The sequence below is a fragment of the Corylus avellana genome, chromosome ca10 (assembly GCF_901000735.1).
Source record: "Corylus avellana chromosome ca10, CavTom2PMs-1.0".
Lineage (NCBI taxonomy): Eukaryota > Viridiplantae > Streptophyta > Magnoliopsida > Fagales > Betulaceae > Corylus > Corylus avellana.
Genome location: NC_081550.1, coordinates 3,324,269 through 3,341,806, shown reverse-complemented (window position 1 = coordinate 3,341,806; position 17,538 = coordinate 3,324,269). Strand labels below are relative to the sequence as shown.

General features: G+C 34.3%; 2 protein-coding genes across 2 annotated transcripts; one reads left to right on the top strand and one right to left on the bottom strand.

Annotated features, from left to right (window-relative positions):
- The first annotated feature begins 1,163 nt into the window (after window positions 1–1,163).
- Window positions 1,164–5,337, top strand: LOC132164145 (non-specific phospholipase C2). Its single transcript, XM_059574577.1, has 4 exons — window positions 1,164–1,701; window positions 2,448–3,055; window positions 4,482–4,661; window positions 4,863–5,337. The coding sequence occupies exons 1-4, from the start codon at window positions 1,232–1,234 to the stop codon at window positions 5,171–5,173; spliced, it is 1,569 nt and encodes a 522-aa protein (XP_059430560.1). The 5' UTR covers window positions 1,164–1,231; the 3' UTR covers window positions 5,174–5,337.
- An 858-nt stretch (window positions 5,338–6,195) lies between these two features.
- On the bottom strand, window positions 6,196–15,720 carry LOC132163943 (hydroxyproline O-arabinosyltransferase NOD3-like). The gene is made up of 10 exons (XM_059574326.1): window positions 15,704–15,720; window positions 14,942–15,415; window positions 14,100–14,698; window positions 11,642–11,709; window positions 11,350–11,551; window positions 10,925–11,022; window positions 10,744–10,813; window positions 10,584–10,655; window positions 10,284–10,397; window positions 6,196–6,569 (listed from the first exon to the last, which is right to left on the bottom strand). Exons 3-10 carry the CDS (start codon window positions 14,475–14,477, stop codon window positions 6,486–6,488), a joined length of 1,086 nt encoding a protein of 361 aa, XP_059430309.1. The 5' UTR covers window positions 14,478–14,698; window positions 14,942–15,415; window positions 15,704–15,720; the 3' UTR covers window positions 6,196–6,485.
- Between the last annotated feature and the right edge of the window lie 1,818 nt (window positions 15,721–17,538).

Genomic DNA, 17,538 nt, shown 5'->3' with positions numbered 1-17,538 from the left:
TAATAAGTAGTATTTTAAGAATTCTATCATGAATAATATTACACAATAAATCTTGGAATATAAAGCCTAATTGGAATCTCCTATTTAGCGGCCGGCCAATTATGTATTAGTTGATTAATTATTTTTAAGGGTAAAGTCCACTTAATCCCTTTAGACTACCATCCTAATGACAATCTACTCCTCAAACTATCAATTGTGATAATTTACCTCCCAAACTACCAAAACAATGACAATGTACTCCCAATTTTAACAAAATGACAAAATTAACCTTACTAAAATAAAAACAAAATACTAAAATTTAATTTAATTTAATTTTTTTCAAAATTTTAAGGGTATTTTTGTCTTATTAAAAATTTTATAGGGGTAGTTTCGTCATTTTGCTAGCATTTAGTTTAGGGGGTACATTGTCATTGGGGTGATAGTTTGAGGGGGTTAAGTAGACTTTACCCTACTTTTAATTTATGAGTAATGCTACACATACTTCCACTTTTCTACATTTATAAATGTCTTTTAAAACCATCATTAGATTTGAGATGAATTATTAATAGAGTTTAATACAATAGTAATTTTAAAAGCCACAAGTAATTTTTTTTTTTTAGGAGAAATTTCAGAAAGCCTCCCTGAACTTCCAGCCAATTTGAAAACCCCCCCTCTGAATTTTCAAAACTCTCATTTAGGCCATCTGAACTTTGGTTTTCTCTCACTTTGAACCCTTTTAACATTAAACTACGTCGTTTTGTGTCCTAAAATTACAATACTTACCCAGCTCAAAATGACGTAGTTTAATGTTAAAAGGGTCCAAAGTGAGAGAAAATCAAAGTTTAGGGGACCTAAATGAGAGTTTTGAAAATTCAGGGGAGATTTTTCAAATTGGCTGAAAGTTCAGAGGGGCTTTATGAAGTTTCCCTTTTTTTTTAAAAAAAAAAAGTTCAGAATTTTGGGACTAGACAATTTATGTGCATGAATCGGGACAATGACAAAATAAAATGAAGATAATGTGACATTTTATCACATAAATTTTTATAGACAAAATACGAAGTTTTTATTAAATTCTAGTATATCTTCAACAAATATCACAAGTGTACGTGTCCCATGTCCTATGTCCCTATTCGAAAGCGTATTTACACAATTACACCCACAACTCATCCCTTTAAAAGCAACTCACGTGCTCTCACTTCTGGAAAGTGGAAACCACCTTCTCTCTCTCTCTTTATCTCTCTCACATTCATCAATGGCTACCAAAAAAGTAGCTTCCATGCTCCTCCTCCTTTTACTCCTCCACCTCCATAGCGGAACTCACGCAGCAAGCCCAATCAAAACCGTCGTCGTTCTCGTGATGGAGAATCGGTCGTTCGACCACATGCTGGGCTGGATGAAAAAAATCAACCCGGAAATCAACGGCGTCGACGGCTCCGAGTGGAATGCGCTGTCCGTCACCGACCCCACCTCCAAGCGCTTCTTCTTCAACAACCAGTCCCACTACGTCGACCCAGATCCCGGCCACTCCTTCCAAGCCATTCGCGAACAAATTTTCGGCTCCGAAAACACCTCCGCAAATCCGGCTCCCATGAACGGCTTCGCTCAACAGGCCTACTCCATGGATAACACCACCAAGATGTCTCATAGCGTCATGAATGGCTTCCAACCCGACAAGGTCGCGGTCTTTAAAGCCCTTGTCTCGGAATTTGCAGTGTTTGACAGGTAATTATTAAAGTTTTTATTAAATTTCCAGCCTATTTATTTATTCAAATTAATCTGCATTAATTCAGCAACAGAATTTTTATTACCCAATATTTTTTAATTTGGTTCTTGGAAAATGAGGAGCTAATAGCCTAGTAATACTAAAAGTAAATGAAAATAGTTATAATTAATAATGCAACTATCAGCATTTTTTTCTCAGTTGTCATGAACATTTTGTAAACTAAACAAAATTTTCTTACAAATCAGTCGAGCAAGTCAAATGAACTAAGCATAAATCCAAATCCATTTGGGTTAGACTATAAATATTTAATATATAATTTTTGAATCATGCCAATTGCAAAAGGACAAGTAAAGCATTCTATAGGGCAAATGGACAATATTTTCGGATTAAGATACTCAAAATTCTCTTTAAATATAAAATTCTCAAATTCATAAATCTCAGTCGGCTGGTCATTTTATCTTAGCGTATAAAATAAGTCATGTTTTAATATTTAATAAGAATTTTCTTATTAAATATTAAAACATGACTTATTTTAGTGGCTTAGATGAAATGAACTAGTAAAATTTTTAAATTTAAAAATTTTAAATTTAAAGAGGTAAATCCAATATTTTCAGTGTCACCTTATTTTAACGGTCTATTAAATATTATTTTTTGTTATTTTATGAAATAAGCAACTAAACTATACGTAGTACAATTGGCACAAGAATATGATTAGTTGTTAATATTTTTGATAATCTTAATTAAGGTGGTTTGCTGCGATACCGGCGTCGACACAGCCGAACCGGCTTTACGTGCACTCAGCAACTTCAGCAGGGGCAACAAGCAACGTTGCTCAGCTCCTGGCAAAGGGATACCCACAAAGAACCATCTTCGAGAACATCGACGCCGCCGGAATATCCTTCGGAATATACTTCCAGGTGGTCCCCACCACGATGTTTTACAGGAACCTGAGGAAGCTCAAGTACGCCAGCAAGTTCCACGACTACGACACGTTGTTCAAGAAGCACGCGAAGGAAGGGAAGCTCCCGGGCTACGTTGTGGTGGAGCAGCGCTACTTCGACCTCAAAGTGGCCCCGGCCAACGACGACCACCCGTCGCACGATGTGTACGAGGGGCAGATGTTTGTGAAGGAGGTGTACGAGACGCTGAGAGCCAGCCCGCAGTGGAACCAGACCCTTTTTTTGATCACATACGACGAGCATGGTGGGTTCTATGATCATGTCCCTACGCCCGTGCGTGGGGTCCCCAGCCCGGACGGCATCGTGGGGCCCGAGCCCTTTAACTTCACCTTTGATCGATTGGGAGTCAGGGTCCCTACCATCGCGGTCTCACCTTGGATTGAGAAGGGCACTGGTATGTCCTGCCATTTCAATTTATTTTTCCGGTTTAATGCCCATTATGCTATTCTTTTATTTTTATTTTTTTAAAAAAGGCTTATCTAATTAATATCTAATATTACTTTTAAATTTGAACCAAATTTTCTTTACCCAATTGAGATAATTACTTAAAAAAAGATTTATTATCATTTATAAACTTTAACTCTTATATATATAGTCTATTTTTATCCTGCTTGAACACACACACACACATATATATATATATATATATATATAATGTGTATAATAAAAACTTTAATTAATTATATCTTTTCTTTTTAACATGAACAAATATTTCATGTTTAAGTATATATTTGTTGTAAGACTAATGATATACCACCAACTTCAAGGTTTTTTAACATCCTCCAATCTAACACACGTCAATAATCACTACAAAAGTTTGACAAAACATTGACATGTGGATGTGACATTTTAAACCCAAAAGATGTCTCTATTTAATAATAGTGACTGGAATAAAAATTATGAACGTTTGAACATTGAAAGGCGACATTTTGGGTCATAGTCCCCTTTCCAAATGGGACGTGTGGGAACCAAAAAAAAAGTCCCAAAATTAGTTAACTTGAAAAAAATATATATATATATTCCCTTTCTTGCCAGCTTCCATTTAGATTTTTTGGGAGATTTCTTTTGTTTTTTTTGGATTGCAAAACGACGTCCATCACAATGTATCACAACTCCAATTTAAATTGTAAAACTGTTGTAGTTAGGTTTAACATTTTACAAACCCTTATAGGCAGAGATTAGGGACAGAACTACATATAGACTGAGGGGTAATGGCCTTCCTTGATTTTAATTTTTATTAATTAAACTTAGCCCCTCGTTCATACTTTAACCACTTCCAATAAAAGATCATGAGTAAACCCCTAACGCCCAATATTTATTGAGTTGAGGCCCCCCTAGTTATAGATCGGCATCGGCACGAAAGGTTGTCCTCTCGTTATCTATCGTTGTCGAGATCGGTAACTACACATATCTAATTGCTCATCTAAAAAGTAAGGTAAACGCAATTGGTCCTACTGACAGCTCAAATCTTCTTACTTCTTCCAAACTCTACAATCTTTGCTACCATATTCATATTCTGGCCATAATCTGACTGAAATATCTTCTCTTGCTTATCTTTATGTCTCTGAGTGAGGCGCAGGAGCTGTCAAATCTGCCATTTTCACACTGTTTTTTTATAAATAGATAGAAGACACGAAGTGGTGGAACCCTGACCGACCTTTTCGTCCTTATCTGCCATTGTCAAAATCCATAAATGTGAAAGTTTGAAAAAGAAATATCATACTCTGCACCCAAAATTTGCCTCCTCTCTTGCCCAATACCAGTTAAATTTAAACTAATCAAAATGTATAATAACGTGTGATGCATTGATGATGTTACAGTTGTTCATGGGCCCAATGGATCGCCATTTCCAACGTCAGAATTTCATCACTCGTCCATTCCAGCAACAGTGAAGAAGCTTTTCAACCTCTCCTCACCTTTTCTAACCAAGAGGGATGAATGGGCAGGCACTTTCGAAGCTATAGTTCATAAAAGGACACAACCCAGAACTGATTGTCCAGGTTAGCCACTTTACTTGCCTTATCTAAATCCGGGTGATAATTTGTGTTCGTTTGTCGAGTTCAAATATATATAAGTTAACTATACCTCGTTAATTTCGTGTTGGGTTTGTGGGTTGTATCAAAATATGCCGGCCATTATGTGGCGGGTCGGGTTCGAGATCTTTGATCTGATTATTATATTTTCTTGCGGTAATTCAATAGAGAAACTACCTACTCCAGTGAAGATCAGGAATGGGGAGGCTAATGAGGAGGCCAAGCTTACGGAATTCCAGCAAGAGCTTTTGCAGTTGGCGGCAGTGCTGAAAGGAGACCATACCCTCACAAGTTACCCAGAAAAGATAGGGAAGGAAATGAATGTGAGGGAAGGGAAAGAGTATGTGGATGAAGCAGTGAAACGCTTCTTCGAGGCTGGGCGTTTTGCTCAGAGAATGGGAGTTGATGGAGAGCAAATTGTCCAAATGAGGCCCTCTCTCACTACAAGGCCATCAAAATCTTCAACAAAAAGCCCTTGAGAGAGAATGGTGTGTTGAGCTTTTATTAGGTATAAATGTGTAGAACTACAATTGGTAATTAGATACATCTTTATAGAAAGGGGAACAAAATAGGAAATTAAGAGACGAGGCAAATTATTTATTTAATAAAAGTTCTATGGCTAAGCCAGGAATTTAGTTTGAAATGTCCACTAGATATATATATTTTTTATTACAGAATATCGTGTATTTCTGTATATTTATCAAACTTTATAAATATGTATCAAGATAACGTGTCTAAAATTACAACCTACCCTTTTTAAGAAAACTAAAACCATTAAATATCGAATCTGTAATTGAAATTCTCAGCTATTTTTCTTTCAATATAAACAATTGAAGATGAACTTAAAAGTTTCATGATTGCTTCTTCTTTATTTGGCGCATTCTTATCTCTTTTAACCCTTTAACAAAAAAAATTTAGTAAAGGCGAAGAATTGAAACCTTCCTAAATCACTGCTATATATGTTTCTTTCTTTTTTTAGCACAATGTATAGTTCTAGCATATTTCTAATTAAATGTGAAGTATATATCAAGTGTTTGGTAACAGTTTTTGAAAAGTGTTTTTCCATTTTGGATTTTAAAAACTGTTTTGAGCCAACCAAACTGTCTCAAAGCAACTAACGTCTTAAAAGTGGTTTTTATTTTTATTTTTTTTAGTGTGTTAAACAACAAAAAAGACTTCTAAAAAGCCAACCAAACTGCCTAGAAAAATTCCATTTTAGTAAGAATAATGTTATATGACATATGGGCTGCTACCTTCCTTGTGTTTGGTAGCATTTTCACTGGTTCTCTCATTTTCTCTTCCACCAGGATCAATAATGGCATAACCCTCCTTGTAGCCCTTTCCTTATTATATTAGAAAAAAAAAAAAAAATCCTAAATATTATTGTGACAGTCTCAACTAACCATTGAGTTTATTTTAACAATAACATATCTGAATGTTGATTAAGATTGCCACATTAAACATTATAAGATAATTGTTGAATAAAAATGTAGTATGTAGCGTTACTCTTTCAATAAACCAAACTTGTTCTTTTGAATGACGAAGATTTTCAAATGCCCAAAACAAAACCTCATTGAATAAACCTAACATGGATATACAAAAGAATAATGCCCTTCATGTTTACATGTCAAAAATTGTTTTCTAGATAAAGATCCATTGTCTTGATTCATCAATCCATTCCTTTCCTTTAACTATACCGTTCCTTTCTTTATATGCAATTGGGTATCAATAATGGCTCCGCTGGCAGTCACTGATATCAGAACCGAACCAAGGAACCATGGACTTATTGTCTTACTTTTGGTCTCGGTCACTGGTTAATGTGTCCCACCCAGGAATATTTGCAGTAGCCTCATTCACCAGCTTTACAAGTCTTACCTGCAAACAAGAATAGTGTAGGATGAGAGAGAGAGAGAGAGTTCACATAAGTTGCATTTAAATTTATGATCGGCATGGAATAGGATTCTCTCAATTTCACGGTCAAAATTTAATTTTGTTACATCTATCGGCGTGCATGATGTGCCACGTGGTGAATATGTTGCTAAATTATTTAAGGAATTTAAATGAGGCAGCATCATGTACAATGTTAGAAACAACAAAATAAAATACTCTTGTTCAAAAAGCTTGAAGTGTGGATGATCATTGGAAGGGATATGTAATGGTGAATGGCCTAAGTATGCTTATATCAGCCATCAAAAATAAATATTACAACCATAGTATTGGGATGAGGAGCATAATCTTAAATAGAAACTATTTAAACATTCAACAGAGGCACCTCTTCCACTTATCAGTTTCTATAAGCAAAATCACAATGTGGATATTAGGGCTAAAAGTGCAATGTGATACTTGGCTTGGGTCCTATAAAAATGGGAAATGCCCTACCTTCGAGTGCGGTTTGAACTAGTGATTTACGTAATTGGAAGTAACCAATTAGGTTTAAAACGAAACCTAGAAATCGATCAATGATCCAATTTGTGTACCTCTACAGGATAGACCTCAACAGAAAATTGAAGAGGATTCACAGAATTCTATATATGCATGCATTTCATACATTTGTATCTACACATTTTTGTATATACGAGTTTGAATATATTAAAAAGCAAAAAATGGTTAAACTCTCCCACCATGGACACTCTCATAAAGGCAAAGCACAAAACACAATCCTCTTATGTTCTCCAAACCTTCCTTTTTTACCAACTAATCAACATTTGAACCACCGTTATTGGCATTACCCAAGAGATACCAGAAATAGGGAAGACCAGTCCCTGGTGACATGCCAATGTATCCGCTATCTATCTCCCCACCACTCTTACACATATAAAACCCTTCCGCTATGATATTTTCCAATGTAACATGATTTTCATTATAAGATCATTCGCCAAGTAGTTGTCTAAGTAAAGAAAGCCACTTTTCTGGAGGGCAGTCCAAATACACTTCCATGGAATTCAATGCCCAATTTCTTCTAAACGCCTGATTATTAGAGTTGGCCTCAAAAGTTCCCACTCTTAGAAACCTGCCTTCCATCCTATTGTCATCCAATTGGCACTTAGAGCCTGTTTGAGATTGCGTTTGAGGGGTTTAAAACTGTTTTTAACACTCAAAAAGTCCGTTTGAAGAAAAACATTCGTTTGGTAAAAAAAAATTAAAAGCGCGTTTAAGGGTCCAAAAAGCTTAAAAATTGTCAAAAAGTACTTTGGGCAAAAGCTTAAAAATGAAGCTTTTGCCCAAAAGCTCTTTATGACTTAAAAGCTCTATTTCTCAAACGTAATCCCAAACATATCCCTTAAAAACCTAAAAAGCTAGTGGAGCTTCCTACAAGAACAGTACCTGTTATTAATCCCTAACAAAAGAGTCCTATCACTTGTATCAAATAAAGCTTTAGGAACTGCATAAACTCCTGTTCAAGTAAAATTTCAATCCAGTTACTTGAAGAAACAAATCTTATCTATTCTGATGCAGCCCATAATCAATAAGTGCATTATCCTTCACGTTTCTCGACCAACAGCCATTAAAACCCAATTAGAAAGGAGTCTGACTTGTAGACTAATCAGTCACATAAGACATTGGAGTCTATTAATTACTTTTGAGCCCTTAATGAGTACTTATGTTGTTTCTAGCAATTATTGTTTTATACAAGTAAAGTAAATTTAACAGACTTACCTATGTGCTTAGAAAATTTGACAGTCCTAATCAGTAGAGTCATTGTTTAACAATGTGGTGATGTAGATGCTTTTTGAGATCTATGATTTTCCTCCTTAAAGTGTTCATATGATCTCAATCAATTGAGGAATCTTAATTTTATCCCTCAAATTAACACCAACTTTTTAACGAAAATCTGCTCTTTACATAAATAACCAAAAGAGCTTATTTAGACCATGTGATTGATCACAGATTTATACATCAACTTTTTTCCACAGCCAGTCTCCTCATCTGCATGTTGGAAGAAGATGAATTCCAATACAGTAGGGTAGCTAAGTCTGCATCAACCCATTTCAAGGTCTTAGAATATAGATCTATTTATTATTGTATATGCTAAAATGAGACGGTCAATCCTGTCCTTTGTAATTCTCATCAATAGCACTTTCATGTTGTCCCCTTGTTTAGCATTCTAAGAAACGAAGTCATCAAAAATTTTCCTCTCCAATCTCTTAATGGGCAAGTCGAATGGTTAGAAAGGTTTGGGAGACCCTATTTTGAAAAATCTTGGTCCATTTTACTGGCATGATATCCTCATAAAAAGTCAGTCACACATGGGATGCTTCGTCTGCTTTCTCATAAAAATTCTCTTTTTTGCTAGGTAAACACAACTCATATACCAATAAAACATTAAACCCATGACTTGACCCTCCACTCCCTATTTATATAGGTAGTATACAAAACACCATTGGCTTAGAAGCAAAATAATTCCTCCCAATAAGTCTAGCTAGCTAACAAATGAAACTTGCAAATTGTCCTATCCATCTCCAATTTCACAAGCTGCATCTCCATTGGTTTCAAAGTCCCATGAACTCTTTTTGTACTAAAAGATCTAGTAATGAGCAGGGGAGACGCATCTTTGAGTATATCCAGAGGTGCAGGATTACATTGGAGAGACAAACTCAAGATTTATAGTTAATGATCAAAAACAGTCCACCGTACTTTGCGGCTCATTCATCGTGATTTGTGGTGTAATGGTAGATCCAATATGCTTGTTTTCACCCCATCAATCTGAGTATCGAACATGAAGAATATCATGAGGTTCATGGTGATACGGTGAACTGTGGTGCACCAAAAACTAATGTTTCCCTAGTTTGACAGAAAATTAGATCATATAAAGAAATTATTGGAATAATATAATAAAGTTCGGTTCCAAATTATAACACCCATACAAACACAGTTTTCGTTCAAGTTATTAAAAGTGCAGGTTTTTCCAATTTTCCAGTAACAGGAACATTTCTATTGTTTCTGAAACTTCCATAAATCTTTATGAACCTTACAGATTTGTCATTGTTTTATTTTGTGGGCAATCTGTCACAGAAGGCACCTCAATGCTGAAAAGAGATTGAAGTTTTAGACTAGCTAGACCAGCAATCCATAATTACAGTTGCTGAATCTGGCCAAAATACATTAACCCAAAGATAAAGGCTTCCATAAAACCAGAAATTTAATATTTTACCAACAAAACACCTAAAGGTTCTACTGATGGACTATGAACAGTTAAAATTCAGAGAATCAAAGAAATGATATGAAGAGAAATGTGAGAAATGATAAAGAGAACCTAGATACTTGCAGACTAGATGGTCCTATATTCATCGGAGCCACAAAATTAAGTTATGAAGTATCTCTTAACACACATGGGCTTTGTGTATAATCATCCAACAACTTGAGCTTAGCACTTCGTATCATTGTCACACATGATCAATAACTTCAGTTCAAGTGACTTTTAACAAAATCAATAACTTTATTGCATGTCTTTTAACAAAATCATAATGATAATTAAGGATTACGCTGTTTGAGAAACAGGAACTTGCCAACTGAATGCGTCCTTGACCACCATTTTCTAGTTTCTCAAATAAGCTCTTAATAAATAAAAATTATTAGTAATGGACTTACCACACTTTCAGGAACCCCTGGAGGGGGTAAGGAGAGATTTCTCGGTGGAGGACCAGCAAGATATGATCTCTTGTCAAAACGCCATTCACCTTTCTTTCCATATGTTAGTTCTCCCTGGATGATTACCAACTTAGGGTAAATAAATTTAAGGAATAATGACTAGGTGAACAAGACTTTGGTATAAAAAATAGACAAATAATAAGTTCTAGAACTCCTTCAAGGAGTTACACTAACAATCAGAGTCAAGCAATCAGCCGCACAGAGAGAGAGAGAGAGAGAGAGAGAGAGATGCATGTTCACCTTTAAATTATAATCACATCCGTAAGTATAATGGATGATGATGGTCTTTCCCACTTCGAGATCCCATGGAGGCTGGAAACTCAAAATGATGCATGTTAAAGCCTATCTATGAATTCATGAAATAGTCAAGACAAAAAGGATCACCAAGCATCATTCCTACCTGAAGCATAAAGTCCTTATGAAGAGTATGCCGCACACCATGCAATGCAGATGCTACAGCATATGCATACCTTAATTCAAGAAAGAAACGGTCACATCATCACAAGATATATCAGCAATGTCATGATCAGTTACCATCAACTAAATAAAACTAATATCAGATATTCTAAAATAATACTCACATTTCAAGCACCCATCCAAAAGCCTTATCAGTCTCTGGATCATCCTTCATTCTCAAGGAAATATTCACCCATGTGGGAGCAATTTCCTCTAGCAAGGACTAATGCAGATAATTTAGTGAATACCATAAAATAAGGCAATCACAGTAAAAGAAAAATATCAGCTTACTGAACAACATAACTATAACTCTGTTGATAAAGGCTAGATGGGCAATTTTTATTTTTTAGTACTACTTATGGAACTCATTCTTCTTCTTTTTTTCAAGTGTTAATTTGTAATAAAATGTTGCATCTTCTTAGGTTTGAAACCCTGTTCTCAATTGCTTCTGATAATTCAAATAAATATATTAATGAATTAATTAACGTGAATGCTTTATCAATCACCATCAGGTCAGTATACAAGCCACAATAGTGATAGAAGATTTTACCTTTTTAATAATTACAGGAGAATTGCCAATTGGATCAATATCAGTCACAGGACCACTCTCCTTGGGATAAAATTTTCTAATTACTTTCTCATGATCAGCTGGTTTAATGTAGAAAAAAGGAAATCCTGCTGGTTTGATTCCATGTGCCAAGTTAGGTAGAGGTTTTACAAAAATGTGGTCAGGCTCTGCCATTAGAATGTATCTGCATTGACCACAAAACACACTAGCTTCCAGATTTTCATCCAAGAAAGGAAAAAAACAATGTCTAAGAAATCGAAGTTAAAAAACTCACTCTTCCTCAATTGTTGCTTTCTCTAGCCATTGCACAAAAGCCCATGGTCTATTTAGAACAACATAACCCTGGATACGACATTAAAATGGAGTATTAATAATTTGGTATTCAGTCAAACAGGACTCTCTGATTGCTGAAAAGTTCAAAGAAGAATAGAAGGAAGAGAGAGAGAGAGAGAGAGAGAGAGGAGAAGTTCAAGAAGAAATGATGCTGAAACTGAAACATATTAGCTTTATTCTACTGGTTATGTTGATACTGTGTCCCGATGAAAAAGATAAACTCATAAGAAACCTCTTGAACTCACCACACCTATTGGCTTTTGGCAAGTTCCATTACTGTTATATAGCAAAACTGATACAGGTGCTTAGAAACACAATCTAAAATTGTATTTTTATCACTACCAGTACCATGAATCCACAATCCTTAATATCATCTAACTAAGCTGATAACCAGCCTATTTATGCAAGCAAGTTCCCTATGACACCTCAGTCCCACATTAGTAAGATGAATACCCCACATAGAATGAGTGGATTATGAGGTAGTCATAAGTACTAAGTCCTACGTTATGATGTAGGACGATATTTACTTATATTTTCGGTAAAAAAGAGAATAAGGAAAATATCAATAATAATATTCGAGGAGTGCCGCTTGATCAGAATTTTACCCATTCTCAGACAATGGAAATATAAAAGGAAAGATTGTCACGATTCCTGCTGATTGTCAATTTTATATTAGGATTTTATTTTTGTAGGACTTTAATTCCTTTCCTTAATAGGGTTAGATTTGCTTTAATTATTTTTCATTCCTTATTAGGATTAGGTTTACTATTACTGCTAGGATTAAGTTTACTATTACTACTAGGATTAGGTTTACTTTCTCTACAAGTATTTCTCTTCTATAAATAGGCAAGCTTATTATGTAAAACTTGAAATCAATTGAATTACTATCAATTTTCTCTCAAATACTCTGCGGAGTTTTATATTTCTTTTAGCATGCGGGCTTGTTTTATCTTTTGAGGTAGAACACGAAGACGCTTCTCCTTGCAGAATCAAAGACGCTGCTCTTTGATTAGTTACCTTAGTCTTCCGCTACGTCACGTTGATTCTTGATCAAGTGAGACTGTGCTTTATAAATAATTTTAGTGAACTTTAATTGCAACTTGATTAATCTTTTTGGTGTGATAGCATAGATATGACTAATGTTTTTCTTGGGCTGTTACAAATGGTGTCAAAGTAACCTAGTAACACCATGTGGCACTAAGACATTGCATAATGTAGACAGTGACAAGGACGTTGGGGATTTAATGAGAGATATTATAACACCCCAATCTCACATTGAGAAAATGAATAGCTCACATAAAATGAGTGGATTATAACGCATTTATGGGTGCTAAGTCTCACATTGATTTCTTCCTATGTGAGACCGAATTTTATAAGTAATTCTAATGAGCTCTAACTGCAACTTGACTACTCTTTTTAGAGTGATAGCATAGATGTAGCTAGCATTTTCCCTGAGCCGTTACATTCCCAATACAAATAGTTCTAACTATTTTATTATGGAAGAAAATTATTCTTTAGCTGCAAAGAAACAAGGTAATGGTGAATTATTTCTGAAAATTTGGTAGCATCGTCATCAAAGCAACCCAAGAAAAGAAATTCGTCAAGGCCATGGTCAAGTTGATACATGCAAATACATTCTAAGGCAAGAGAACAAATATACCAAGGGGAGGACTATGAGGCCTCATTCATATGGATGAAACTAAATAAGCTACATAATTTGTTTTTTGCCACGGAATTTGTATTTTCTCTAAAATTCATGTTATTTTGTGAGAAGAGTCAGAAACTTTTGCCAAAAAGCTTTAACGGTCATGATATTCAAACAGAAGTACAAAGTCTAATCAATCCAAATCTGCAACCAGGGGCGGAACCACATATATGCTTGACAAAATTTTAAAAAATTACTCTAAATTTTTTTTTGGGATAGACCTTCAAAAATTAATGTGCATCCTTGGAAATTCTAAATTCCTTGAAAAGTACATGATACTGGTTTCGTTAATTTTCTTATACTGTCTCTCTTTCTCTCTCTTAGATGAACTTTGGAAAGGCTGAATATATGTTGTGCAAACTTTCAAAGGACACAGCCATATAGTTTACAAGCTTTACAATTATAGACGCTCCTTTCTCTCAAACTCTGTTTTCAACGAAAACAATAAAGCAATAGACAATTTGTTGCATACAATACATTAATCAATTTCTCTATGGACAGACATATTTTTTTATTGACTTTCTAACTATGAATTTAATTGGAAATTCATGGAAACATGTCTTGAACCTAACACTCATTTAATCAAAAAAGATCAGTACTAAAACAACAAATCGACAAAAATACATAAATGATAAAAACTGCCTATGGATTTAACAAAAGATAAGAGAAATACAGCAACCAATAAGATTCTCACCCGATCCAAGCCCTCTGGAAGAGGATCAACCACAAAAGTTGGAATCTCCTCCATCAACTTGTCTGGACTTCCAGAATGCAAAATTCGGGTAAACTTTCCCATATCCGATCCGGGCATGTCTTTTACCTTCTTATACCAGTAGTACATAATACGACACTGCCATTGGCTATAAGGAGCATCGGTTGCCGTAAGGGCAACATGAAATTTTGAATTCAAGTCCCCTGATCTCTTCACCCCATCCACCACCCAACTCCCCAAATTGGAAGCTTTGTTGTGTATTATCATAGTTAACAAATTATAAGTTGCAAAGAAAAATCCAAATGCCAAAAGGAGCAAAAGTATTGGAGACGCACGCCCCATGTGTTTCCTTACAATCATCTTCTGTATATCTTATTATAGGAACATCAAATTACAAATCCTTAAAAGACAACTCAGTCCAAGTTCTCCTATCTACAACAGCCTTTGAATATAAACTAGTTTATTCCGCCAAAACCCTTCAAATTCACAGGTCCAGTATACAATTGTACCAAATAAACACTTTCCTCTATTTAAATTCTTAGAAAGCCAACAACAAACCCAGAAAACTGCAAGCACAGATCCTGCATTACATTTACAATTGCAAGAAAGTCATGATAAGTCAACGCAATACCAGTAGAGCTACTATTCTAACAAGCAAACAAATGGGTATATACATATTGATTCTAAGAGCCAAAAAAAAACATAAAAAACACAGAAATCTCTTTTTTTTTTTCAATAACTAGTAAAAATACATACCAGCAAACAATCCCATATATTCAAAAGCAAATAAAAAGTATAATTCATTCATCAAGAGGAGTAGAGACCTGTATGCAGTTCACCCAACAGATCTGAGACTTTGCTTCAAAGAAACCAACTGGGCACACCTAAAACTCAATCCAGAATAGAAACGTAACAACCATAGAGAGAGACAAAGATGGAAGGCAATTAAGCAAAATAAATTGCACCCAAATGTACGACTGGCATATTTTCTAAAGCGAAATAAATGCGCAAGACCTGAAGGGAAAGGAGTGTGGAAAGGGCATTCAAAGAGAGACCGACTTTTGAATGGAGATTGTCAACGGCAGCTTGGAAACGCGGAGGTTTGAAAAGTTTACATTAAATATTTGTAGAATGACTCTGTACTTTGGTGGAAGCTGATGAGGTCGGCAATCATGTCAGAAAATATGCATCTCTCTCTCTCTCTATATATATATACACACACACGGTATAACCCACAAAGACCACGACCTTGCATCGACATTGGGACGAGGAAATTTTTGATTTTGTCTCATCCTTCTCTGTCCATTGCGATTTGCGACCCAAATATTAAAAAAAAAAAAAAAAAAAAAATGTTAATATCATAATATGACTTTCTATCTTTATCTTTTCAGCCATTAATGCCGTTTTTGTTGTCATCTATGGTTAGCCGAAGAATCTAACCAAAAGTAAGTATAAACTACCGGGACTGAGATCCGGTGGCATTGCACCGGCGCAATACCTTTTATTTGATCTTCTCATTTTAGATAAATGGTTTAAAATTTGTAACAACAAATAAAAATAATAACAATTTGGGATGAATGAATTACCTTCATGGTTCTGGATACCGTGGTCGAATCACTCCATGAAGAATATAAAAAAAATAAAAAATAAAAAAAGCTCAATAACTTTGGTTAAAAAGGGTGGTCAAATTATCCATAAGCTAATAAAAAAGTAATCTATTTTCGGTGGCTCGGCCACTCAAAAGGCTCAAAATATTTTTTATTTATTTATCGTTAACATCACCGCATTCGGTGCCAAAAAAAAAAAAAAAAAGGCTTAATTTTCATCAAATCTTCTTATTTTAACTAAGAAAGAATCGAGATCCAGCCTACTTTAACTTTTTTTTCAGCCTCAATAACGAGGCTTTATATCCAACTAGTGCTACATATTTTAAATTTGACATATGATAAAATAATTATTTTCTAATAAAAGAAGATGCATTGTTTTCAATTATCTGTGTAGCTGTTCATTCAAAGACATTTCTCGAAATAATTTACACCCTTTTTTTTTTTTGGGTAGCATAGTGGAAAACCAGATAAGCAGTCGTTTTCATCGTTGTATTTATTTGGGTGCAATGAGACACGACCAATTCATTGAAAAATTTGTTTCATTCTCTTCAGAGGATATTGTCTGTCTGTACTATAAATTATTATCCAACTTTTGTATGCTGAATATGATAGATGCATGCAATGGTGCGATGCCCTCATAGAGCAATAGCAGAGAAAGAAAGCAAAACACCTTTACAAAGCCATTTGGTTTCTTTTCTTTTATATGCCGCAGCGTCGGTTATTATGTGTAAAGTCCTTTCAACTAACTTTTCATTGTATATATATATATCTACGTAATGTTAAAAAAGTATCCAACTTTTATCTACTATATATACTACCATGGACATGGAGGGACAGAGCTGGAGACTTGAGGGGACCTGGTGGCGGCCATGGCCCCTCCACCCAAAAAAAATAAAAAACAGAGTTTTTTCCCTTAAAAATTGTTAAAGAAACATTTTAGAGAGGTCTCTTTCTTTTACTTTGGCTTCTCAAATTTTTTTTAATATTGTTTGTCCTACTACAGTTAAATTTTTAGTTTCATCCTTACTCATAGAGACAATGAGCCTTCAAATAAAAGTTAAATTTGAGAAGAAAAATTCACTCAATCAATTTTGAAGAGCCACTCTTAAAATGAATCAAACATTAAACTTTCATCGTCTTTCTCCACTTTAATTAAACTAGCTTATAACCCGCACCATGCGCGAAATTTTTCATTATAATTTAATTTTAAAAGTCTCTTTTATCTTACTTTTCATTATAGGTTAAAAAAACATATAAAATCCATTTAAATTTTTTTTAAAATAAAATTAAAGTTATAGATCAGTACATTACTTAACATATTGACACAAAGTTAACACAAAACATTGCATAAATGTTTGTTCAAAAAAAAAAACTATCATAAGACATTTAATTTTATTTTAATACATAAAAATTTAAACATGTTAAAATACTTGTTCCTATATGTGTAATTTATAACAAAAAAAAAAGTATATAGAAAAAAAAAAAAGAAAAAAAAAAAGCAAGAGAAAAATCTGAATTATGATTATTAAAGCATTAATAGAAAATTAAAAGATATTGGTGTGATATCTATTATATTTCAATACAAATAAAACTTATATAATTATGAACATTTTAAAAAGTAATACAGACCAAAATAATAAATCTTTTTTTTTTTTTCTGAATACAAAATAAACGGTTCCGTATTTAGAATTAGTATATTTTTAAATTTTAAATTTCATCCCCCTATAATTTTGGAGAGTACTAAATTGTGGACCATAATATCCTACAATAATGTTTTGAACTTAATGAAATCCTATATAAGGAAAAGTAGTGAG